The following is a 26,517-nucleotide window of genomic DNA, read 5'->3' on the forward strand; positions in this document are numbered from 1 at the left end:
TTGGTCTGTGCTCTCTATTAGCATGTTTGAATGACTCCCCATCTAACATAGACATTTAAGAAACTTCTCATTCCCCTAACTTTTCCCTTTTGTGGCTGCCTTTTGACTAGATAAACTATACAAACCATCCTAGGTAGGCTATCAAAAGCCTGTGAGGTTGGAAAAAAGAAAATCCCTCAGAAAATCACATTTTGCCACTCAATACATTATGTATAGACCAGATGCTGTGCAGGACTGATAAGGACATGCTTGTTCACTTACTTTAATTTTGTTTCTGGCTTTTCTGTTCTGCCCTGGGTTGTTAAATCTTCCCTTAACACCTAGGAAATAACTTTTTAGCAAAAATCGCCTTGGTCACCATGTGTGACGATGCTCAGAAATCTCCTCCCTCTAAGTGCCAAAATGGAAGACCTCAGAGTTGACTCCCAGTGCTCAAGCAGACAAAGAGACTGGTTGAATTGGTTTCCTGAGTCTCTGTCTTTATTTTTTCTATCCTGTCCCCACTAGATGAGAGTCTTCCAGAATCCAGTGAGATTTATCTTCCTACAGCACCATCATCACTTTAATAAAGTAGGCACAGACCATCTTTAAGTAAGCATCCTTGCGTGGCATGGCAGATAATGTTTCCTAAGCCCAGCACCATCTCAACATCATGCCAATGTTAGGAATGATGGTGGGAAGTATCTGGATATGACCACCTCCTAGGGAAATGATTGACACTACTACTGAGTCTTTTCTAAGAATATCTTCTGAATAATTCCCCTCATGTGTAGGTTGAATCTTATGCAGATAAAGCAGAACCCTCAGAATTCATCTTGCCTGCATATGTACAAGACACTTGCATTCATATTGGAAAACCACAAGGACCTTAGAATGTTCAGTACCTATAAGAAGCAACCCAAATGGTATGAAATGGACCACAGGATAGGCCAGCAACTAAGGTATTTTAGCATCACATTTGTCCTCAATTGATGTGTTTTCCCAGTCCTACACAAGGCTGTACAATGGGTTTGAGGAGGAATCAAGTCCTTGCTTCCTGCAGGATGCCATATTTTAGTTCACATAGTAAAGCCAATAGACAATGTTGAAGAAGGAAAACACCACTGGGAAGAAAATGCGGGACCACCGATCTATGGCATTCACATCAGTCAAGTCGGGGATGGTGATTTTCAGTTGGGAGGCACGTCTCCGCAGGCGGCTTTTCTTTTGTGCCACATGTCGTTCCAGGGCGTTTCGGCCAAAGCTATGTCTTGGCAACCCAGGTTTCCGGTACTGGATGCTGGAGGCATCATAGGCCAGCATTGTGCTCCTGGGGTCTCCAAGTCCCATCACAGCCTCAGATGTGGCCATTTCATTTTTTATCTCAAGGGTACTCAGTAAGATATTCTCATGGGGGTCCATCTGCAAGAGCGAAGAGTCAAACAAGATAGTCAAAACAAGAAGTCTTTTTTGGAACTTACTTTGCAAGGCATTGTAATGAGTAGTCTAGGCAATATTTATCATAGTGGTAAGAGAACTAGCGTTGCCATTACATCTCATGAATTTGAACTGTGGCTTTGCCATTATAAGCGATGAGAGTTTCAGTTTTCATCTATTAAAAGGTATAAGAACCCAAGCCTATAAGATTGTTATAAAGAAGTAATGAGATAATAAACTTGTTACTAATACCATTCTGATTATTTCCTCCTGGGGCTTGCAGAGAAATAGAAGACATGGCACTCTTTTAAGGTATTTATGATCTTGATATGAACACATAGAAAATTAAATTATAGTAGATATCACATAGTACTGGGGGAGTTATTACCAAGTTGCTCACAATAGCCTAATTACTGTTGAATCAATTCATTGCTGACCCAACTAAAACTAAAAACATTAGCTAACATTTATTAAGCACTTTGCATATATATGTGTGTATATATATATATCCCAAACACTATGCTGAGAAAATTTTTGTATAATTTCATTTAATTGTTGCTTTCTAATACCTACTGTCATTAGGTGTCACCTTTAATTTTCAGTGTCAATATAAATAAATATAAATAAAGGGATAATTATGAACAACAGAAATGGAGTAAGAATGTAATTTGCTAAATTGCCATTGGATTCAGAACAACAAGGAGCTGGAAAATAAGAGTATGGGAACTGGGCCTGCAGTGATGATGAAGTGTGAGTGGGGTAAGGGGCTGGCTTGAAAGGGAAGGGAAGAGAGTGGGATTAAAGAAGAAGAGAGCAAGCCCCAAGTTGAGTGTGCTGACCTGACTTGGGGGATAAGGAGTAGAGTTAAATTGGCTATGCAGATAGGGTGCCCCTTTTCTGTACTGGATGATTTCTTGTTGGCATAGGTAAAAGCAGAGGATGAATACTGACATCATAATTCCACTAAATTATGGAATAATGTGATTTTGTTGTTGGTAAGAAGGGAACATTGCTGTGCCATATTTTTAAGAGGCCTCAATTGCCACAGATAGTAAAAATGACAAAATCTAGCCACAGTGAGTTGTTATTAATAACAGACTATATTTATTTTGGTGGAGAACCAGGATATATCAATTGCCAGCAAAATTTCTGAAATCATAAAATTAAGGGAAAGATGGCCAGAGATAGGTGCTGATGATAAATGGAAACAAGGGAGGTAATCAAACACTTAATTGGAATATACAATGCTCTGAACTTCATGAATTATGCAGAAGGCAACAAGAATGTTGCTAAGATTATAAACTCACAATTAGCTTTCAAATGTGGTTTAATAATCTTGTATTATAAATTCAAAACTAAAATCTTTTGAAAAATAGAAGCTATAAAATATGCCAGGACATAATAATTGACAAATTAATCTCTGCCAACAAACCAGATATTCTGTTTGTTTGGTTTAAGGTAGCATTTTGCCTAATGGAAATATTAAGCAAATATATTTTAAAAATTAATCCAGAAAGTTTATAAGGTTTGGAAGTGAAACCAAATAAATGTTGAAACAGCTCTGTCAAGAAAGATTCAAGTATTTGTTTTAGTGGTGTGTTCACTCATTCTATGGGAGGAAAGGAACCTTTAAATGCACATGCTACATGCTAGTGCTTTGTAGAAACTGTCTCACTGAATGTTCTCAACCATTTTTCAAAAACAGCCATTATTTTCTCAAGTTATAAGTGAAGACATTCACCAAATTTCCCAAAGTCACGTATTTACAAAGTAGTGGAGCTGTTATCTCAACCTTTGATCATTTACAGTTCAAAGTCTGGTTGAAGGAAGGTGACTTTCCAATACTCAACATAAGCAAAGCTGATGGAAGTGGGAAGCCTAAAATTCCTTGGTGTTATTTCAGATAGTGTGTTTATTTTCTGCTCTGCTTTGGGTTAACTTTTATTTTAGCCCCCTACGATAAAGCTTTTTAGCCCATATTATTTTCCCCACTCTCCATGATGATGTTTAGAAGGACTACCCCCTCCTAATAGTCAGTAGGGTATTTGCTTTTCTCTTGAGCAAAGCAATATTAAATTTGAGCAATATTAAAAAGAATCATTATGAACTTATACCCTACCTAGCTGAGTCAAAAAATATAAAACAACAGTAACCACCATAGTAAAAATAATGGCAGCAGTAGACTATCATTCAGGAAAAGTTGTTCTAAATTTATAACAAATTACCCTCGTTAATTTAACTACTCTCACTTGGCTTCTGGTCTCTTTATCTAAGGAATTCAAGAGTTGAGTTTGATAATTTCTGAAGCCCACTTAACACTCATATATTTATTCATTCATTCAATCCTCAATTTAAAATGAAATCATTGAACACCCACTGTGTGAGTGGCTCTTGGTCAAGTGTTGTAGATACAGTGTGCATTTCTGCTAGTCCCTGTGGATTCAGGGTCTCGGAAAAAATTCTAAATTGGGAGTCAAAAGCTTAGAGATTTGGCTCTTCCATTTGTCATGTTTTGGAACAATGACTCCTTGTATCAAAGAGTTTTGTGCAATTAACTAGATAAAATATGCGGAAAAGGACTTGGAACTAAAGCTCTATGCAAAGTTGATTGTAAGGACATGCTGTGAGGGCAACTGGATATACAGGTTATAGAGATGTGGTGAAAACAAAACAAAACAAAACAAACGACAAATAACTATGCCTAAAAGAAGAATAAATATTTTGCTCTTGCAGTATCTGGGATAGAGATGGGAGATGGGCTTGCTCTAGGGTCAGGTTAATCATTGAAAAACTTCTAGAGATCCTACCAAGCTGAAGGGAAAGCTGTAGTAATGGAGTGAGGTGCTTTGATGTACGGCGTGACCTCCTTGGTGTCTGCCATATCCTTAGACTATTTAACTGCTTGTTAATATTAACAAGAAGTTAATATTAATGACTGCTTGTATAGACTCAGTTAAGGCCATTAATTGTCAAGGAATATTAATCCGAATAAGAAAAGTAGCAACAGTTTCATGTAAACTCTCAGCACGCAGGGTGATCACACCTCACCCTGAGGCTGTGAAGTGGAGACGGATGAAGTAGAGTCACATGTGTTTCTAGTTTATTTCTCAATTAATTGAGATATGGAGGAAGCTCAGACAGGCTGGGGTTTATTAGGCTGCATGTCTGGGTTAAACCCTAAGATACAGCCCAGAATACCCCAGATCTTGTCCTTGTTTGGAGGACTAGTTTTCTCCACATTCTTTCTTATCCTCCATAAAGACTACCTTGGGTGCTGACCTCTTCACGTCCCTCCTCAGAGATCAGCTGAGTCCTTCCCCTGATACCTTGCCAAACTGTCCCTTTACCTTCCTGTCTTTGTGCTGATCAACTGGGGGTTTTTGCAGGGCTGGAATACTGGGTTAACCAACACTTGGCACTGGGTCTGGTGCTTATCAGGAGGATATTTAGTATTTTCAAATTCAGATTCTGGACTCAACAATCATGATTTTGATTCTGGGCTTAGCCAGTCACCAGTTTTGAGTCCTTAGACAAAGCATCCAACCTCCCTCTGCCTCAGTTTATATATAAAATAGAGGAAAAAAGTAACACTTTATTTTTAATAGCATTAGTCCAGCATCGTATTTAGTTAAGTAGTCAGAAAAATCATAACTGATCTTGTTACAGAAGTGTAATAAACATTCCTTGAATGAATAAATGAGATCTGCTCTCATTGTTCCTTAAGGTCACAGACTACGTAAACAAACCAAGGTTTTGAAATTGTCATATTATTCAGTTTTGCTTTGGTTACTCATTTCTGTAAAGTCCTTAGAAAAATGATTAACACATGGTAACACTATGCTTTTGGTATAATACACAAATAAATTAAATATAATAAATAAGTCAGAACTAGATTACTTCCAAATGCAGAGGTGAGATGAATCTGGCTGCTTTCGTTTCAGAGGTGGGAAGGAGCACTGTGCGCACAGGCACAAGTTTCTGCACATCCTCCTGACCACAAAGGAAAATAGAGCTGATGGGCCACAGCGGAAAAGCAAGACCAATGCTGGCCTGGTGGGGACGAGGGAGGGCTGACTTGTCTTTTATCATCCCCCCATGGGTAATCATGACCCTTTGTTTAATATCTGTCTTTCCCACCAGACCATACTTCCAGGTAAGGGAAAAGACAACGTCTGTTATGTTCATTGTTGCATCCCCAAGCACCTGGCATAGTGCTTGGCACATAGTAGGATCTCAATAAAATATATTCCGATTGGATGAAATGAATTTTGTGACCTTCAGTAACTCATTTAACCTCCGTGAGACATCCGTAGAATGAAGCTACATTGCAGCATTCATCTGAAGACTGGGACTGTGCGGAACTACTGCATGAGTTATTCTGCTCTAAGGCTGCTCCCCTGTTCATACTGTTATAGATCTGGACAACCTGCTCTGGTGCCTGAAATCTGGAGCAATGTTTCCCATGGAGCCCTGAACTGTTTCCATGATAGATGCTCCATTCTGACCCCAGGGAAGGGAACTTAGTGAGCATCAACTAGAGGCCAAGACTACATTTTACAGATTGACACCTTTCAGTTATCTGAATAACTTAGTGGGGCAGGTACTATCTCTTGCTTGGGAAATAAGGTTCAGAGAGATTAAGAATTTCAATGTCAGTTCACACAGTGAATAGACGTCAAAGCACAAATTAGAGTCACGCTTCTTTTCATTTTGCAGCACTGAAGCACAGGAAAGTCCTGCAGACCCTGTGGGTCATAAAAGAGGATCATCTCATTCAGTTCACTGTAGGATGGTCACCTGAGGTCTTAGGAAACTTAATGAAGGGTGCACAGAATTGTCTGGATTTAAATATGTATATATATAGTCTAAGCCAGAAGGAGTTAGGCTTTCTGCCACTTAAAATACAAAGATTCCTGATATATAACGAATCCCATTTAAAGTTCTCAACAACCATAGAATAGGCAGGGCAGGAATTACAAGCATTTCACCCATAATAATAATTCTTCATAAGTCAAATCAGAACCAGGGAAATTCTCTAATTACAAACTAGAGGATTAATACATACATACAATCTTCATTATGTAGACCAATGTTGATTTTAAATATTTTGGTTGGGCTCTACCACACCAAATAGCTGCTGCGTTTAAGCAGCAAGTTGTTTAGCTGGCTGCCTTTCTTTCCTTTGTCTTTCTTATTTCTCTTTTTTTTTTTCTCTTCAAAGGGCATGAACTGTGTTAGGGGCAATGTTACAAGATTAAGGGCATAGGTAGCAAAAGAGATTTAGACTCCTCTATGTGTGGTTTAAAGGGTAAAGGCCAATTTATTTAGGCAGTTTAATTTTTACCCTACAACAGTAAATTGCCCTTAGACATCATTTATTTTTTAAACTCCTTTATTTTTTAAATAAAAGAAAAAAATGACATTGCTATTGTGAATGTGACATTCAATAGCAATCATGCTTCCTTTTTTTCCCTTTGAACTATCTCTTTCTGTAAGGCAATGTTTTGATAGTGAAATATTTACTATATTTGGTGAATAAAGTAATATATATAAATAAAATATATGGTATATATTTGCCGTATATATATCATACTAAAACAGATTGCTTTCCCATATTTCCTTCCCCATTAGGGAAGGAAACCAAAGCTCAAAAAATCAAGTTCTGAGTTACTTAAAATTTTATAGCTAACAGTTAATAGAACAGGTATAACCATTTTTGGGTGTTGATGACTATTTCAACACAATATATACATCCTGTTGCCTCCAGCCTGTCTTAAAATAAACCAGGTGAAGGTTTGAGGGATGCCAGAGTTTACGGCAGGGGTTCTGAAACTTGAGCATGCATTAGAATCTATGACGGGCTTTTTAAAAACACAGATCTCTGAGCCCAGAGTCTGGAATGAGGCTCAAGAATCTGCATTTCTAACCAGTTCCCAAGGGAGACTGTACTACTGGTCTTGAACCTACCAGTTTACTGCCCAGCAGCAGCAGAGCATGACCTCAAATATATGAGCAGCTAAGGCCAGATGGACAAAGAAAAAGCTGAAAGTTCTGACCACAGTCCATCCCACAAAGCTGGAAAGCAGCTTTCACAGAGAGAGAACATATGCAACTTCCATTTACTGTATATTTACTAGAGCTAGGCATCATATTAAAGGCTCTGTTCAGCAATTGTATTTAATATTGAAAATAACCCTATGAGGGAGGTGTTATTATATTATCATTTTAAAAATGAGGAAATTGAAAATCAGGGAGAGTTAATGATTTGCTCAGGGTTACACAATTGCTAAGTAGAGGAAATGGCATTTGTAATTTCTCACTCTCCTCTTAAAGACATGAGTGATGAACTGGGATTTAAAATAGCCCGGTCCTGCCTTCCCAAGATAAGCATGTGATGTTGTTGGGTCGCTGAGGGATGTGGTTTGCTTTTATATATGTCTATAGGAGAAAGACAACCTTTCAGGGTATATGCCCATCACTGGCATCAATTTTTCTCCATGATTCCTGCTCTAATAACTAAACTATAAAATTGTATTTCTCAAAACATTGCTCAATTATGGGTTCTGTCTTGGTATACCTTCTTTGTATCAAGATGTACTCAGATGATGAAATTTCAGAAAATGGAGGGCCTGGCAACTGTCCCATGAACTTAATTGATCTTTATACTTTCCTTTCCCCCAAAGCTCCAGACATGCCAAAGTGAACTGATTTCCCAAATGTCTTTCTTTTCACTTGGTCAATAGAGAGACACAGGAGAAATCACCAAACTTCTTCTCACTTCTTTTCTCAAATCAGTTTTTGATTCGTAAATTAACAAGATATAATTTCCCTTAAGCTAGTCAGAAGTACCATATGACAGTTTCCATTGCCCTAGAAGACATCAAAATATTTATCGAACTTTAGTGTTTTGATATTTTCACCTATCAAACTTTAGTGTTTTGGTATTTTCAGCCATGAAAATTTTGTTAATAGTAGTTGAAATAACAGAGAGAAGTAAGCAGAAGTGAAGGGAAAGGGATGGAAGAGATAGACAAGTGAATAAACTGTCATTCTCTGTAGATAAATTGCCTTTGCCAGAAGCTATGTTGAAAGACCTGCTTTGGTCCAAGGGCCTACAACTATTTGCTTTCTAGGTTCAAGCTTTAAATCCCAAGTATTCATTCCTGAGTACAAGATTTTTTGAAAGGGCTCTATTAAACAGGCCAATGTCAATGTAGAATGTCTCCTGCTTCCCATTCAACAATCCATTTATGAGATGATGCTTTACCTTGAGCTATTTTACTCATTAATTAAGAATGAAATGCTGAAATTTGGAGAAGACTGGTTTATTTGCACCAACATTCCAGAACCACTGCAAATAGTCCTGTGTGAATAAGACAGTTTGAACAACTAATTAATCAGCTATTCTTTGGGAAAGGGATGGACTCTTCTGGTAACTTGATTTCTTTTCCAACTTGACCCATGCTATGATAGTGCTTACAACAGCAAATTCATATTAAACATTTTAGTGTGAAGGATTTTCTTCTCCTTTTTCCATCTTTCCATCCTCTCCAACATTTTTCCCAATAAGAAAAGAAAGATGCTTGGTTAAAAAGAGTTCCATTTTGTTTAAAAGATACTGTATTAAACTATGGAGAGTGGGGCTTATTTTTCTATTATAATCAGTCAACTCAAGGTTTAGTTTCAAGTTTGCTGTTTCTTTTCCTGCACCTTTGCCAGTGATGGGCATATACCCTGAAAGGTTGTCTTTCTCCTATTGACACATATAAAAACCAATCACATCCCTCAGTGACCCAATAACATCACGTGCTTATCTTGGGAAGAGAGGATGGGGCTATTTTAAATCCCGTTCATCACTCATGTCATTAAGAGAAGAATGAAAAATTGCAAAAATCCAACAATTCCTAACTGTGAGATTTCCAATTATTGTGACTAGTGTGTGGGAAGAAGATCTTGCTTCATCTTCCATGGAATGACATTGTGACCTGAGTGATTTGAAATGCTAAGGCAATGAGCTGCTAACCACCTGGGAACATCCAAAACCCTCGTTCCAAAGGAAAAAATTCTGAAACTATCTCGCATGCATTCAGTATTCTAAGGGGTGAAAGAAAATTCACCTGCCTGGTACGTGAAATAGAGAGTTTGGGAGAGTAAGAGAAGGCCAACATCTTCGACTTTTTTGAATCCTTGAACCAAAGTGAATGGAGAAATAGCAACCAAAATTGGAAGCCTAGGACTGGTAAATAAAAATGTGAGAATAAGGTCGAAATGTCTGGAGAGTTGCACAAGGGTATTCATTTTCACTAAAAGCTTGTAGGAATAAAAGGGTTTTTTTCTTTTTACTGTATTTTTGGTTCTATTATGTATTTTTAAGGTGCATGAAATCTTACAACTATACTATGAGGGTGGAGTTAGTACTATCAGCATTTTCTAAACAACTTTTCCCCCCAAACACTGGAAGCTCATGTGTAGTTCAAAGCTAATAAGTGGTATAACAATAATTTATGTTTGAAGATGCAAACCTTGCCCTCTTTCTGATACTTATTTTCAGTATGGTTTGAAATACTCCTGGATGGCATGGACCCCAGTGGCTTAAAGATATGGGGCTACCTAAGTCATTGTTTTGATTTTCAGTTTTTACTTTTTCAAAGGTAAATCACTGGAGTGCTTACCTCAAGATTTCCTTTGAAGGGAACATATTAATGAATTCATCCTTTGAGGATCACTAATCTGTATAACCCTACTCTTAGGTTGTCATAAAATCAAAGGATTTTGCAAAAAAATCCATTTGGCCAAGTCAAGTGAGCTTGATGAAGCTTTATTATTTCAAATGACAATGAACTTTCTACAGGAAGTAAGATATAAGCAGCATAAAGAGGATTAAGCTTTTCTTTCTAAAAGACCCCAGAAGATTTGGCTTTCATAAGTGTTATCATTAATGTCAGATCAGTAGTGAGCAGACATTCAACAAGTGTGAGGTGTCCAGTGGACTGAGGCTCTTGCTTTTTCTGGTCCCTCTTATAAGGTCCTGCTCTTTTCAAAATGCCCCCTTTCAAAATCCACAAGCAGGATGAATGGAAAGAGTGCTGTCTTCACAGATTTGAGTAAGTGCCAGCCCTGGCTTTTTCTCGCTTAGCCCGGGTATTGCTCATCTAGAAAATCTAAATGGACTTTGGGAAGCCTTTGCTAACTCCCTCCATTAAGTCAAATCCTCTTGCTATAAGATCACTAAATCTGTGTTTGCCTCATGATGGTAAATCTGTGGGCAGAGACTCTGTCTTGATGCTGATGTATCTCTAATGCCAACCACTACAGCTGGTACCAAGTAAGTATTCAAACCAAACCTTGCTAAATTGAGTGGCTGAGATGCTTAGAACAAGCCAGGAATCATGCCTTCAAATCCAGGGAGAGAAGTAATGTAAAACTGTGAAGCAGGGGAAGCATATGGCCCTGTGTAATGAGCTGGGATTAGAAAACACAATTCCACCTGAAGGTCATTTAAATTCAAAATTTAAAAAGCCACTACAGGCTGCCACATCAAGTTTCTTTTACAATTTTTGTAAAAGGTTTGACTTTCATTTCCATTTAATCTACAATTACCAAATGATTTTTTTAAAAAAAATGTTGGTGCAATCAGAAATGATGGATAAGGGCAATTAATCCGGCAAAAACCCTGTAGTCTTGGAGCTCTCCTTTGCAATCTGTGATTTTGAAGCAGAACTAGGAGTTTTCTTTCCTGGTGTGTGAGATTTCACTGTGTCAAATTCTGCAATGTCCTTAGGTGCTTGAACTTCATCAGCAGCCTTCCTATATTTGTGGCTTAGTGTCTTTTTAGCCTCACAACCTCAAATTCATTATTTCTCTTGGAAAAATGATTTCTTTATATATGTTAATTTATGTTGAATTTTTCATTAAGAACTACGCACAAAATGCAAATCATTGCTTTTTTTTTTTTCTTACAATATATGGACAATATATAGGTAGGGAGATGAATGTTAAATTTGGGGGAAAAGGGGAGTTACATCCTAAATGTTGAATTTGATAACAACAAAGCATAATCAATGAAATACATGCTGAATTGAATAATTTCTTTTAGAAGGTTGGTAGAATTCTTTGTGGGTGCCTCTTCTTAACTTAGTAAAGTCCAAGCTATGAGTTTCAATTAAAATTGAAGGTGGTAGGGGTCATCTTCATTGCACTGGAAAAAAAAGAGACTTGGGTCTGTCTGAAAGTCCCTGAAGGAGTAAACATTGAAGAAAACTACACTTATTGACAACCGATGTTAATAGACGTGTCTTTCATGCAAAGGAGGAACTGACTTCAAACTATTACAGCTCCTCAGGAAGTATGGAAAGGAACCACGTTTTACAGCAAGCTTATCTAAGCCCAAAGCCCTATTTTCAACAAGTTTCAGGGTTGCGGGTATAAAAATCTAACCAGTCAATCCTGACCATTCGAAGACATTTTAACACTGAGGAGGCTACGTCCTGAGAGGTGAAGGCCTGTGCTAGTTCAGTTTTCATTTGACCTGATTCAAGTCCCAAGCTGGAGAGAGGTCACCGATTGGATCTTTTCATTAGCTGGTTCAAAAGATTCAAAGCATTATGAGTGATGACTTGCTAAAGATTTTTATACAACCCATCTAACTTGTAATTTACACTTTCCCAATCCATTTTCAAATAATACCATGGAGGACATCTGTTTTGGTTTCTTTCCACAAGGCTGGAAATAGTCTACTCAACTGTTTCAAATGCAGCAGAGGAATGAGGAAGAAGGTCTGCCTAGGAGTTAGAGAAGAGGAGCCTCATTTTCCCTGGGACTTACAAAATATTGCCAGTGATGATGACAGTATGCACTACTAAGAGGGAGAAGAGAAGGTTGGATATCAGCTCCGCTCTCCTCCTCTTCATGGTCTCCCAAAGCCAAGAGCAGTGGGTAACAAATGTAGCAGGCAAGCTGGTCAGATTGCGAGACTGACTGCAGGTCATGACTGATCCAAGTCATCCCAAGCCTTTGTGAGACTCATGGTTACCTCCTGTTTCTGTATTTTGGAACTGACAAGCCACCCATTGGGCTTTAGTTCTGGGGCAGAGGGAAATGATAATCTGTTTTTCGCTTTTAGCTAGAAGCAAGGAAGCCAACTTTCAGTTTGGATCCTCCAGGGGCAAGATGCCAATGCTTTAGCAAGCTATCTAAAAATCTGAAAATTCAGTTCCCTTGGAAGCTGTTGACTCAAAAATAAAATTTGTCATCCTACAGACTTCAATAAACCTCCTCTAGATTACAATTAGCCCCAGTCACAGGTTTCACAGACACCTACATCCCCCACATAACCTTGCCCACCATCTCTATGGTTTTCCATTTAGTTTAGTGAAGACGCCAGAAAGCTGACCTAATGCAGACCACATGGGCATGACTCCTGCAAACACATACCAAAAAGGTAACAGAAAGAAGCAATAGCATTCAATCCCACAGATAGGCAGGGAACACAGTCAGTAAACTTTGCCTCTCTGGATTTTGCATTTAGTTTGGTTGTGAATGGCAGGGGCCATGAGGGTGATGTTGAAATGGATCTTTTGAACAGAGGTGGGCTGAATGAGGAGTATGCACGTTTTCACATGGATTACACTGTGAGTGGGAGCTTGGATACACGTTTCCTGCTCAACTACAGCTAGATCTTGAAGCTGTGCTAGAATAAAAAGCATTAGGGAAAACTGACTCAGCAATAATTACAAAATACAAAAAACAATATGCTTGAAATTACCTGAGGTTTATATGTGCAAGCATGGATCCACTGTATACAACAAAGGTAAAATAACTGATGCTAAGGGGAGTGGGGCTTCAGAACAAATCTGTTTATAGCAGATATAAGTGGCAAATAATTTATTACAACAGCAAATTATTTATAAACTCCAGACAACTGGAAATTGGGAATGTTACTGATACTGAAAAATAGGCAGTTATTTGAATAAGGCTAAGGCCTTTCTAAAATTTGCTTCAGATAATGGGGTAGGAGGTGGAGAAGGACTCCTGTTCATCCTTCTTAACTATTATGCATTTTATATCCTTCAGACTTACTTCCTTCTACTGGGGAATCTTCACCAATTTTCCCCCGACTATATCAAGCCCCCCTCTTCTATGTTATCATAGTAATGTATACTCTTCCTTCCCTGCCCTTATTTTCATTTGTAAATATATATTATTTGTTTAGGGTGTGTCTTGCAATTAGGATGTGGGCTCTCTAACATGAGTCAATATTTAGTGGGTATGTATATTATACTCCAGGCCCAGTTATAAGTACTCTACATGGATTATCACATCCATTCCTCACCACCATCCTTTGTAGTAGGTACTCTGATTAACCTCATTTCATTGGTGAACAAGCTGAAGCTCTGAAAAATAAAGTGACTTGTTGAAAGTAGAACAGCAAGGATAAGTGATCTGAGATTTAAACCTAAACAGTCTGACTTTAGAGTCCTCGCATTTAAGGCTGATGCTGCCCTGTCTCCAAAGGACTTCTATATGTCCTCTTGAAAGGATGAAACTTCCCATTGTTTTATGGGAAAACTTTAGGAAATTGTGAATATCTATGAAGCAGCTGAAGGAACAGTGACAAGACTGGGGAGAGAGGAGCAGTGGGCAGGACAGGGAACACGGTTTGGACAGAGAGAGAGAGGAGAAAGGTGGTCCTTTATAAGGGTGCTTAGGAGAGAATACAGACCCCTCAGACTTATGAGGGAGGAAGGGGAAGGGAAAGGGGAGACCCTCTGTCTGCACAACACCCCACCCAGTAAGTGCCAAGTTTGAGGACTTGAGAGCTTAATATGTCTTCTGGTGGGACCTTTTCTAACTTTGGCTTGAATATATTTTAGGTCAACATGTGACACTGGGGTGTCATGATAGAATAGGGATGAGTGACTTTAAAATGGGCTGCCACAAAAGTAAACCCAATGCATCTGAACTCTCTATATTGTATGATTCTTAGGGTGACCCTGTAACCATTCTCCTTTTTGAGGGCTGAAGCTCTAGTATTGTGTTGAAGAATGAGGTGCCAGGCTGCTTGAGTTATGTTAAAGGCCAGGCCATTTGCGATCCTCGGCAAGATATTTTACCTTTCTGAGCCTTATAGTTTCCTCAGCCTATAGTTTCCTCAGCTATAAAATCGGGACAATAATGATATCTGCCTCACTGCATTGTTTTGAGGATTAAGTAATTAATATAAAGCACCTAAAATGGCGTCCCATATGGTGAACTCATGAAATAGTGGTTTGTACTATTTTAGAAGAAAGGGAGGGGGAAGGAACTGAATTGTGCTGTATAATGAAGAGAGAGTTGGTCTGGTTGGGATATGGAAGAGGTGACCGAGGGCATCAGAGCAGCTGCTCAGTCACTCTGTACAAAAGAAGTGAATGTACTCATCCAGATGAGCCTTTCCTTGCTATCGCCCTTTGGCAGGAAGTTTCATCCAGGTCTTTTCTGTGTGATTATGCTAGTTTCAGTCTCTCATGAAAGTATCTACAACATCGAGACCTCATTATTTGCAGCCCTAAGAAAAGGGACTATAACCATGTTTCTTCCTGAAGTTTAAATTTGGGATCTCAGTTTGCCTCGTCTCCTTATAGCGGGCAGATGCAGGAGGAACTCACAATGTTCCATTTTGTTATTTGCCAACAGGACCAATAAAAGTTTGGGAAGCTTTTACTCATCAGCAAAGCTAAGTTTTCAGACTCACTTCCGGTTTCACTTACTTATGGGGATTGTCTCATTTCCACCAAATTAAATCCATATACAGAGTTTCAATATGATGATAGTGATAATATTAAATTACATGTTGGAGATGGTCTTTGTACAGTTGCATTTTAAATTCCAATGTAGATAAGAACAACATCTATATAGTTAATTAAGTCATGAAGACATGAATTACAGAATTAGCTTTGAATTCTAGCTTCTCTACTGATTAGTTGTGTGACCTTGAGCAATTTCCATACTTTATTTGATCTTAGTTTCCTCATGCTTAAAATTAAGCTACATCACCTCATCTTTACAATGAAGGTCCATTATATGAAGGGTTATTTTAAGATTAAGTGAGATAAGATATTTAAGGAGCCTACCATCATGTCTGGCATACAATTTGAAGCACCACTGCTATACTTGCTATTTTAAACTTCCACAACTGGGAGAGAAGAGAGAAATTTGCTGATTTATATAGACAAGTTAGGTTAGTTCTTTGTTTTTCTTTTTCTTTATATTTCTTCTATCTTGAAAGGGGACACTGTGGTTGAATTCCCAACACTTATCCTACCAGCTGTAACTGTAGTAAAGTCAGACCCCTGTCCCAAGTGAGGTCCTGTTTGTTTTAAGTCAGTCTCAGTACTTGCCTCCCCTTTGCCAGAGATGGGTCCAGAGATGGGAGGGCCTAAATCAACTGAGCTAATGTCAACTGAGTCAATCAAAGGAAAGGAATGGTTTGTTGGAGGCATTTGAATTGAAAAAAAAATCTGTCTCTCCTGGACATGAACGAGGGAGCAGGAGCCCTGTTGTTACTGGCAGCCATCTCATCTCCACAAGGGGAGCTAGCTGAGTGATGGGGTCCATTTTGTGGCTGGCAAACAGGAGACATAGAGAGGACCCAATCTCTGGAGACATGCTTGAACTGTTAGATCAAAGAACCCTGAATCTGCCCTCTCGTTGAGCTTTTAGTTATGCAAGCCAATAATTTTCTTTATTGTCCAATCCACTTAGATTTGGGTATGTTTTTGCTTGCAGCCAAAAACCACACTACCTAAATTTACAAAATAATACATGGTTCAATTTCCAAAATAGTATTCACATCTCCTCACTATTTTTAATCCTTCATGTATCCTGATGAATAGATATTTATTTAATGTGTAGAGAGAAGAAATAATTTAAACCCCAAGAGAAAGCATAACCCACCCAAGGTTTTTCACCTCATTAAAATGCATTTGGCAAGAATTCTGTCCATGCTTCACACTGCACTCTTCTTGAGATTAGACACACATGTTAATTCTCCTAAGGAAATATCTTTATCTTTTCATAGCCTGAGAAGGGGTCAGTGGACAAAAGTGGTTACTCATGGCCAACATGAATAGAAAAACTAAATGTAACTATTTCCAAATAGACAAGATCGCCGGAAGATCTGAATCTCTTTCTACATAAAGTCAGATGTCCTATATATCTTGTTTGTCTGTTCTAGTCACAGGATTTTGAGTTGCTTCTCTCGCTCTCTCCATGTTTTCATGGACTAGGCACATTGAAGAGTAGGCAGAAAAATCAGAAGGTCTCCTTAAGAAAAATTCAAAATGGCAACTTGCAATAAGTTCAGATAAAACCCAACCTAGGTAGGACCATGGTAAGGTCAGGTATAATACAGCAATTTTAATAACAATGCCCTATATTTGTTTAAGTCTCTTATGTTTTGTCAAAGATCTTTCATAGCTTCTTATTACAGTATAAACACTGTAAAACATTATAGTGATTTTGAAAAAATGGTATGGACTTCCCCGTCTAACAAAACTAAGACCCAGAGGAAGTTCTTTACCACAAGTTGCAGAGCTTGTCAGGCTGAGCTAGGCTGAGGATCCATGCTTTTTAAATCCAATTTGGATCTGAGGCTGGTTCTGCCAATTATAGAACTGAGAGAATATATATATTTAAACTGATTCACATGCAATCTGTGATTAAAATGTGCAACTCAGAGAAATCTAGGCATAAATTGCATCTTTATTTAGGTCCAGATCTAATGCTAACTAGCTTATACGACCCTGGACAAGTCACTGAACTTTCTGGGTTTTAGTTTCAGCATGTAAAAAATGAAGACCTTCTGAGATGAGGGTTTCTAAATAGGCAAATTTCCCATTCTTAAACCTAGTAGTGACAGACATCGTTAACTGACCAACTGATCCCTTGGGATAGTTCTTGAGGCAGCAACCACTAGTCATACAGAATTGGTACTCAAGGGGTAGCTCATTTACCTTTCCTAGACTATAACCTTGCCAGTCAAGGTGTGTTCCATGCATCAGCTGCTTTGACATCAGCAAAATATTTATTAGAGACACATAATCTTAAGACCACCCTGGACCTATTGGGTAAGAAGCTGTACTTAAAACGATCCTCACCTAGATGACTCCTGTACACACACAATTAAGGAGTACTGAGATAGGCAATCTCTCACTCCCTAAAAGTTCTAAAAGTCAATGACTGTAGGATTTTCTAACAACAAAATGGACTTTCCCAAAGACCTTGGGTAGCTTTTCAAGAGTGCTCTTCTGTATCTTCTTCCTCTCTATGGCAAAGGGGTGGAGGAGTTATTCTCCTAATGCTGAGATAATTGCAACAGTGAGACCAATTGACCTCAGCAAGAGGCAGAGCTAAAGAGGGAATGGGGAGATCCACCTCAGTCACACGCCACTCATTGCAACTGTGGTCCTGTGCCTTTTGTGCATTTAGCCAATTACATGGCAAATGACTCCAGTTAGTATTTGTCAAATGCACCGTCCACCTTCACACCCAACTCTTTTCATTAGGAGAATTGCTGTTAATCTGACTTGGCTTTGTCAAGCATCTCTCCATCCCCTTTTAACCCCAGATTACCTCAGCTCTGAGAGTTGCGGATGATGGCAGACAATGATAGTGACTCAAGTATACAAAACACGGGGCTGCCCAGCTGGGAGATGAAGAAATTATGAATTTAAGGAAATGGACAAGAACATCAAGTCCAGCTGACAATCTGATGTTTTCTTTGCTAGAGAATAATATCTCCACTAGGCTCTGAGTCAAGTACTGAAATTCCCTCTCAAAAAAAAGAAGAAATAGAATTTTACAGCTGGGTGTCAGAGATCACTTAAGGCTGACCCCTTGCATCATGATTTTAGAGTAAGACAGGCCTGGGTTCAAATCCCTGGTTTGTTACAAGCTGTGTGGCTGAGAGCATGCTACCTTTGTGCCTCAACTTTTATCAACAGTACAGTTAGGTTTATAAGAGTATCTAATAGATCGTGACCTTCCAACTTCAGTGTGCCTCAGAATCACTTCGAGAATTTGCTAACACTTCCACTTTTTTGTCAATCAGAAATTCTGATTCACAAATTTAGTGACGGGGCAAAGGACTCTGCATTCGTAGAATGCTGGCGATTCTGACTGGGGTTTTGCGTATGACCCTCTGTAAAATGCTGTTACAGGGCAGCAGACTGAAAAAGGTAATGCAAGTAGAGCAGTTAGCCAAGTATACTATCAGTTGATGTTAGCTTCTACAAAAGATGTTAGTAGTAGTTCAGTTAAGGGAAGTGACTTGCTCAACAATTCACAGTGGGTGGAAGAAGAGCTAGAACCCTTTACATGGCACCAGAATTCTTTCAAGTTTACTAACGTTTTCAGAGTTGCTTTGTTGGAACACTGCAAGGGATTAAGAAATGATGCAGGTCAAATTATTATGCACTCTCAAGCTAAGGAATAAAAGGTCAGGCATGTTATACCAGAGAACTGGGATATAGTTTATAGTCTGTGGCATTTAATTTCTGTGTGACTTTGGTCTAGTCACTCCCCAACTCTGGGCATTAGTTTCTTTATTTATAAAATGAGGTAAGACTTCAATGTTCTTTCCAGAGTTAACATGCTACTGTTCTATGATACACATCTTAGCTCGGCTGTACAATTTCTTATTCCCATTTTTAATGGAATGTACCCTTTACTCTGTGAAGCTTTTCCTGAACGCACATCCAAAGATATCATCTTTTGCCTCTGAAAGTTCATAGCATGTATTATCTGTACCACGCACTATCCATGCTGATTGTCTTTTACTACTTAAAAGAATATTACAAGGGTGGTGGACTATTCCATCAGGCTGAGAGAGATTTGGGATTTGGAAAGAAAGCTTAAGAACTAGGAAAAGTCAGAATTCTGTCCTTGTGATATCTTTTACAGCAAACATAAATTCTGTAGTTAGTGATTACCAAATGCTTACTACCTGCCAGTCTCTGTGCCAAGTACTTTCCAGGCATGTAATCCTTAAAATCACCTTCTGTGGGTAGAACTTACTATATGCCTACAAATGAGGAAACTGAGGTACAGAGCTTTACTATGCTCTAATAGCTAATAAGTAACAGACTTGGGACTTGAATCAGGGCTATCTCGATTCCAGAATCAAGTTGGTTTGATTAAAATAAGTCTGCCCTTGCATTTAACTACTGTGCTATTCTTCAGGAGTGATCGTTTCATAAATAATTACTGAATGATCAACACATTTAAGATGTTCCTTCCAAATTAGTGTGTCTTGTAAGGAATGTTTAATGTTAACCTCCAGCTGGTTATGACAAAGGAAGCAAAGGGGAGTTGACTCTCTTAGTTATACAGCCCATGTTTTCTGCTTCACGGGCTCACATTTGCAAGGGCTGAACTAAACTTTCATGTGAGGACTCATTTTTGCTGGGTGTTCTCAGGTTGGCAGCTGAGGTTATCAGGTTAACCCTCCTACAATTCAAAGATACTTAGACCCCAACACCTTTTAGGGAACCACAGCAGGTGCCTTGTGACTCAGGGGACGAAGCTGGCATATAGTGCATTGGAAGCTGGGCTGGCTTTCAGAAATGTTCTAAAAATTTTCAGAAGCTAGCAGAAGTGTCCCAAGATCAAGAGCTTATTAATTGCAGAAGGAGATTTCAAAACTATGTTAGGGTCCATTTTTTTTATACCTCCCTAAATGCCCTTTCCCAAAATTAAAGAAATATAAAGCAAGGTTGCAAACCCCTTCTCAGCAGAGGCCATACAACTTTCCTGATTTCTTTAGGAACAAAGTTTTGCTGAAGATACAGTGCTTGCTGTTTTACAAAATAATTTAGTATTAATAGAAAGATGGTTAATAAAAATTAAATGACAGCTCTTGATTTCCAAAGCTGTCCAGGGAACATAGTTTTTTTTTCTTCTTCATCTTTTTTTAATAAATAGTTCATTATCTCTCCATAGCTTTTTTTTTTTTGGTTGGAATTACTTTCATGATACTAAATCAGCTACCACATTTTCTGGAATCTGAAATATTTTCAACTACAATCAATTTAGTTGCTGGTATTTATAAAAGAAGGAAGGGAAAAATAAATGTTATGAATATGTAAGTGTCACACTAATTTCAGTAACTTTAAAATGTGAATCTTTATCTTAAAATTGCAAAATATTGCAAGTTTTTCTACAAAGACCATATCCATGACCCAGTACTATAAGGTTGGTTTGACTACCAGGAGTGATCTCGGGGTAGCATTTGTTAGTGGCAATGGTATTTCAAAGTCTAGAATGGACTTGAACACAAAAGAATCAAAGCATTTTGATGTGCTGTGAAAAACAACAAAGTGTGACAGATACAGTTTTTCAGCTGTTTATTAAAGGTTTGTTTGGTGATCACCTAGGTATTTTGAAAGAATAAATATGCTTATATAATTTAACTTGCTGGTTGTGATTCCCACTCTAGGAAAACCTAGTTGAAAGGAAATGGGTCACAGCTAAGTAGGTGTTTGCCTCTTATAGGACAGGTGCTTGGTTCCCTGAGTAAAATAAAAAAGGACTCGCGGAGAAATATTCAGTAGAAAGGAACACGGCAGTCAGACACAAGGGTGTTTGGTCCCGGCAGGCTGTCTTTTTTTTTTTTTGCATGGGCAAGCACCAGGATTTGAACACGCGTCTCTGGCACGGAAGGGGAGATCTTTTCCACTGAGTCACCATCACGCCACCCTCACAGCTTTTTTTTTTTTCTGGTGCATGGTCTGGGAATTGAACCCGGGTCTCCCACATGGGAGGGGGGTATTCTAACACTGAACCACCCGTGCATGCCTCCTGTGAGTCTGGTTTATCAATGGCATCCTAGGTGTCCGATTCCATTTTCTCTTCTATTCAGTGGGGATATAACTACCCTCTACGTCTCCGATAGTTATTGAGACAATGAGAAGAGGTATCACAGGAAAACACAGTGAAAAGTTTAAATACTGCACCAGGACACCAAATTATTATAATATATGTGCCTATCAGTTATTCACTGTCTTATAGCTATGCAAAGTGTCTGATTTGCATTCTAATTTACCCAAATAAGGAACATATCTTTTTAGATGAGTCGTTTTTAGGGCAGGAGTTGGGTCCAAAGGAATTTGAGTTGTTGCTAAGCCAGGAAATTATTTTATAGAATTTCTCTCTCTAGAAGTTATTCACATTTTTCCAGAAGAAAGTTGTTAAAGGAAATGATCACATAACAATAAGATACATACTCTGTGAAAGTGTGTAAATATTGCTGCTATGCAATTGCTTAGAGGAAAAACAAATTAAATTAGTTTTGATTGAAACAAGTCTGTGGGAATAATGAAAATCAGGCAAGAAAACTCAGAAGCAGTTCTAGAGCAACATGATTTTACGGTGGTAGAGATCCTGAAAAATCACAATATTATTTTACAAGAGAGGTTGACTTTTATATTACATAGATGGCTTATTAAGTGCCAAAATTGAGACTTGAACCCTCAGCCTCCTGAGTCGTAGTCTGCTGCTCTGAATGAGAAAATCAATATCCTTTCCTGGGGACCTGTTTCTGTCGGGACCCATGAGCAGTGTTACCATAAGTATGTGTAAGTTTGGTAAAACACTAGAGTCTCTATCTAACTATGCCACTAGAATTTTGACTTTTTAGTGAAAACATCCACAACGAGATCGATGGTCCAGCATGGGCTTGATCATTCCCAGGACAGAGCAGTTACTGTTTAGGCCACACCATTCTCCTCTCCTGTCCTTTTCTCTCCCTTTCCCTCTCCTCCTCTCTTCTCTTCTTTTTCTTCCCCTCCCTCCCTCCTCCTTTCCTCCCTTCTTCTTCCTTCCTCTCTCTCTCTTTTAGATCTCTCCAATCATTAGAAATGTGTTAAATTGGTTAAGTACTATATGAAGAATTGGAAAAAAAAGTAGGAATTGTGTTATCTGTGTGTGGTTTGAAGGTCTATGTATGTGGTAGGTATGGGGTGTGGTGTGTGTGTGTGTGTGTGTGAGACAGAGAGGAGGGAGGATGTATGTAATGAAAGACTCATGCCAGCAAGTCAGTGAAGATATGCATGCACAGACACATGCACACACTTTCACGTGCTCTTTCTTAAAATTTAAAAATAATATATACTCATTGTAACAGGTCACACACGACAGAAGGGTTTAAGTTGAAAATAGAAGTGTTCCTACCACCCCATTTTTGGAATATAGGAAAACGTATTTGTTTTAAAACAAATAATGCTTGTGATACAGATCTTATTTAATGTTGATTATTATATCATACAAACAAAAATAAAATAATCAAAAAAGGGTTAAATGTAAAACATGAACAATGAATTCAGGATTTTTAAAAAAATCAATCAGGAAAATTTAGAAGACCAGATGCTCTATCTAGAGTTTCAAAAGAAATTTTTAATCTATTCTAGAAAACACAGAAACTACCAAAGTACAAAAACTTGACAATATAAAAAAGGAAAACCTGTACGGAATAAACGAGAGTTTGGGGAAAATATTTGCAATGCAAATACTGATATATGGTCAATATCATTATAATACTTGGACCTCTTGAAGCTGAAAACAGTATACCTTAAGAAAAATGGATAAGAAAAATAGGCAGTTCAAAGAGAAGCCTATTTAAACAGCACATAAAGGTATAAAAAGATGCTGAATTGTTTAATAAATGTGTAAAATGCACATTAAAAAAACAAATATACATCCATTATTAATGGCAAAGAGCAATCAATAATTCACACTGCTGAAGGGAAAATGAAGAAAATACTCATATATCTAAAGCGGTGATGTGAAGTGGTATAATATTGTTTGGATTGCAATCTGGTAAAATTAATTGCGTTTAAAATTGCTGGGAGGCTGAACCCAGCCATCCACCTCTGGGAAACTTTTCCACGGGAATAAACGCACAGTGCATGAAGAAATATCTACTATGATGATTACTTTAACGTTTTTCTTTAGTGAGGAAAAAAGCAAAACAAAACAGGAAACTATTTGAATGATCAAAATTATAGGATTGTCTAAACCTATTATTGTAAAAGCCACATTATGGACCATTATTCAGCCACATAGAATAATTTAAATCAGAGCTATACCAATTAATTACACAGATCTTCATGATGTGGTTCTCAGAGGGAAGAGCATGATATTGAGAATATAATATCATAAGATTCAACTGTAAAATAAATGATGAAAAAATCCCATGGAAACACATATATTTTTACATGATTATTTGAGCATTTTCAATTGGAAAAAATTAAGGAAAGATATATTTTGGGTTGTTTACATTGGTTAGAGGTTGCAGGAGAGAAAGGGAAAGGAGCTGAGTAAAAAATTAAAAAAGATTAAAAATTAAAACCAAAATTAAAACCAGCATATATGATTTGAACACATGCATGCAAACAAGATGTGTGTGTGTGTCTGTACATAAGCATTTGTAATATATTTATGAAAAAACAGAGATAAAATACTGTTTTTTTAATGTCTCAGGAAATATGGTATTCAGTAGTTTGTGTTTTCATGTTTTTAAGTATTATATAAGTGAAAATAATAAAACAAGACAGTAAAGTTATGCTCATTCTGGGGAAAAAAAGATTACCTGATAATAGAGATAAGAGGAAAAGAAAAATATATAGAAATCAAACATTTTTACAAGGTCAAATATACGTTTTCATGTTTTTAAGTATTATATAAGTGAAAATAATAAAACAAGACAGTAAAGTTATGCTCATTCTGGGGAAAAAAAGATTACCTGATAATAGAGATAAGAGGAAAAGAAAAATATATAGAAATCAAACATTTTTACAAGGTCAAATATACTATCTACTCTTCTGAATTCTGGATTTTCTGTCATGTTTCATCAATCCAACTTAATTAAAACATTTAGATACAATTTCCTTGCCCTTTGTGGTTTTTTTCCTCTTTCAAAAAAATATTTAGGTCTTTGATCTATCTGCAATTTAATTTGTAGACCAAAAATGGGTTAGATGTGCCAGATAAGCCCTGAAACTCAGAGGTGCCAGCCTCTCCAAGAATGTCAACCAGTTTCACTTCTCCGCTCCATAAGGTCGACACCCCTTTCTAGCACGAAGAAGCTAAAATGGCTTATTAATTAGTTCAAGTTTTCTGTTTTCTGGTAGAATGTTAATATTTGCTTCATAGGGTTCCTCCTCATTTCTTGTTAGGATATTTTTTCTTTGATTAAAACATAATGATTATAACAGCACCTTTTTCCTCCCTTCCATCATATTTGGTTATTGTTTATATACTGTTTATATAAAAAAGGTGTACAAATTTCCTTAACTTCTCATATTGTTTCTAAAAGTTTTTCCCAGTTAATACTTTTGGAATTTCCTTGAATAAAATAATACTTTTATTAAGAATGCAAAGATTTCTCCTCCCTCTCCAACATTCCTTGTTTTCTCTTATATAATTGCATTGACTAATAATTTTTTAAATAATGATGATGGTGAGCATCAAGTTTTTGTTTCTGCTTTTACTGCTCCACCCTAAAGACAAGAGAAAAAGAGACAAGAGATGGAGCTTTTTAGTAGACAAATAGAAAAAGAGAGATAAAAAGAGGCTCACGACAAGGAAATATTCATTGCTTCAGAATTTGTTAAGAATTTTTTAATTTGTACCTAGGAATGAATTCTGACTTTTTTATTAATAGCCTTTTTGGTAGCTATTGAAAAAACGAAAAGCTTTGCTTTCTTTCTTCCTATTAATATAGTAAATAATTTTATCCTTGAACTTTTGAAACCACAGTGGTTATTTGTATTTTGCATTTAGCATTCTCTGGATTCAACTTGATAATTTATTTTAGGATATTTTTCCCACTGGTATTCATTAGTGAAGTGGATCCATAGATATCTTTACACACTTTTTCATTTCAAAATATGGTTTTTAGCAACTTAATGTTATTTTTTAAATTATTTGGAATTTTTTGTCTTCTTTTTGCTATAATCTGCAAGAGTTTAAACCCATTGGAGGTATTTGCTTTTTAATATTGGATAGGATTTATTGTTGAAACCACCTGGGCCATATTTTTTGGAAAGCGAATTATATTTTTCTGTTACTTTTATCCTTGGCAAATAGTCTGTTTATGTCTTTTATTTCTATGAGGTCAATTTTGATAATTTATGCCTTTTTTATCTCTACTTTCATATGACTGTATATTCTACCTCTTCACTTCTTTAGAAAGTTTTCCTTGATCAATTATCTCTCTATTTTACTTAAAAAAAATTAAAAGCTAACTATGATTCATTGGTACATTATTTTGTTTTCATTTTCTAAATTTTTAACTTATGATTGATCTCGATTAGTTACTTCCTTCTGTTTACATTAGTTTGTTGCTCTTTTTCTAACTTCTTGAATTGCATGATTTATTCACTTAAATTATTTGCTAGAAATGTGTTTGAAGCTATGAATTACCCATCGTTAGCTATTTTAACTATATCCCTTCGGATAAATTATGTTGTGTTTTAAATTATTACTGTTTTCTAAATATTCTTCAATCTATTTTATTGTATCTTTGACACAAAAGTTACATATCAAAGAGTTTTTTATCATTAGTAATCTTTATTAAACGGAGTATACAGAAGCTCTCTATTCTTACTAAATTTGTTTTATTGACCTGTGAGGGATTAAATTCCTTTGACATGTTTCTGTCACTTCCCTCTTTTATTTGCTATCTCTTTAATTATTTTGATACTATCTTAATTAGAATTTTTGTCATAAAACATTTCTCAGTCTTAATACTTTTTACTTTGAGTTCATCCTTACACAGTAATAATATTCAATCCTCAGCTTTCTTTGGATTTGCATTTGCCTCATTTATTTTGTCTTTGTCTATATTAAGAATCTTTTCCAGTAACTTTTCTTTAGAAGAATGTGCAATAATAATTTAGCTGTGTTCCGTTACTTGATTCCATCTGATAATCTTATTCTTTTGATAAAGAATTAATGTTATTCTTATAATAAATAAGCTTGGTTTTAATGCTGTCATCTTAATTTCTGCTCTACTGTGGCTTTTAAGTTGTCCTTTTCCTTAATTCTGACTTCTAGATTTAGCTA

At 37.1% G+C, this 26,517-nt stretch overlaps 1 protein-coding gene across 2 annotated transcripts in view; it reads right to left on the reverse strand.

Moving 5' to 3' along the window:
* Positions 1–26,517, reverse strand: part of GABRB2 (gamma-aminobutyric acid type A receptor subunit beta2) — a 245,582-nt gene continuing 219,065 nt past the window's right edge. For both annotated transcript variants that reach the window (XM_077138088.1, XM_077138087.1), the window contains one exon: positions 1–1,401. In XM_077138088.1, the coding sequence (XP_076994203.1) occupies positions 1,054–1,401 (348 nt within the window). In that variant the 3' untranslated portion in view covers positions 1–1,053. The remainder of the gene's footprint in view (positions 1,402–26,517) is intronic.

Source organism: Tamandua tetradactyla, chromosome 20 (genome assembly GCF_023851605.1).
Source record: "Tamandua tetradactyla isolate mTamTet1 chromosome 20, mTamTet1.pri, whole genome shotgun sequence".
Lineage (NCBI taxonomy): Eukaryota > Metazoa > Chordata > Mammalia > Pilosa > Myrmecophagidae > Tamandua > Tamandua tetradactyla.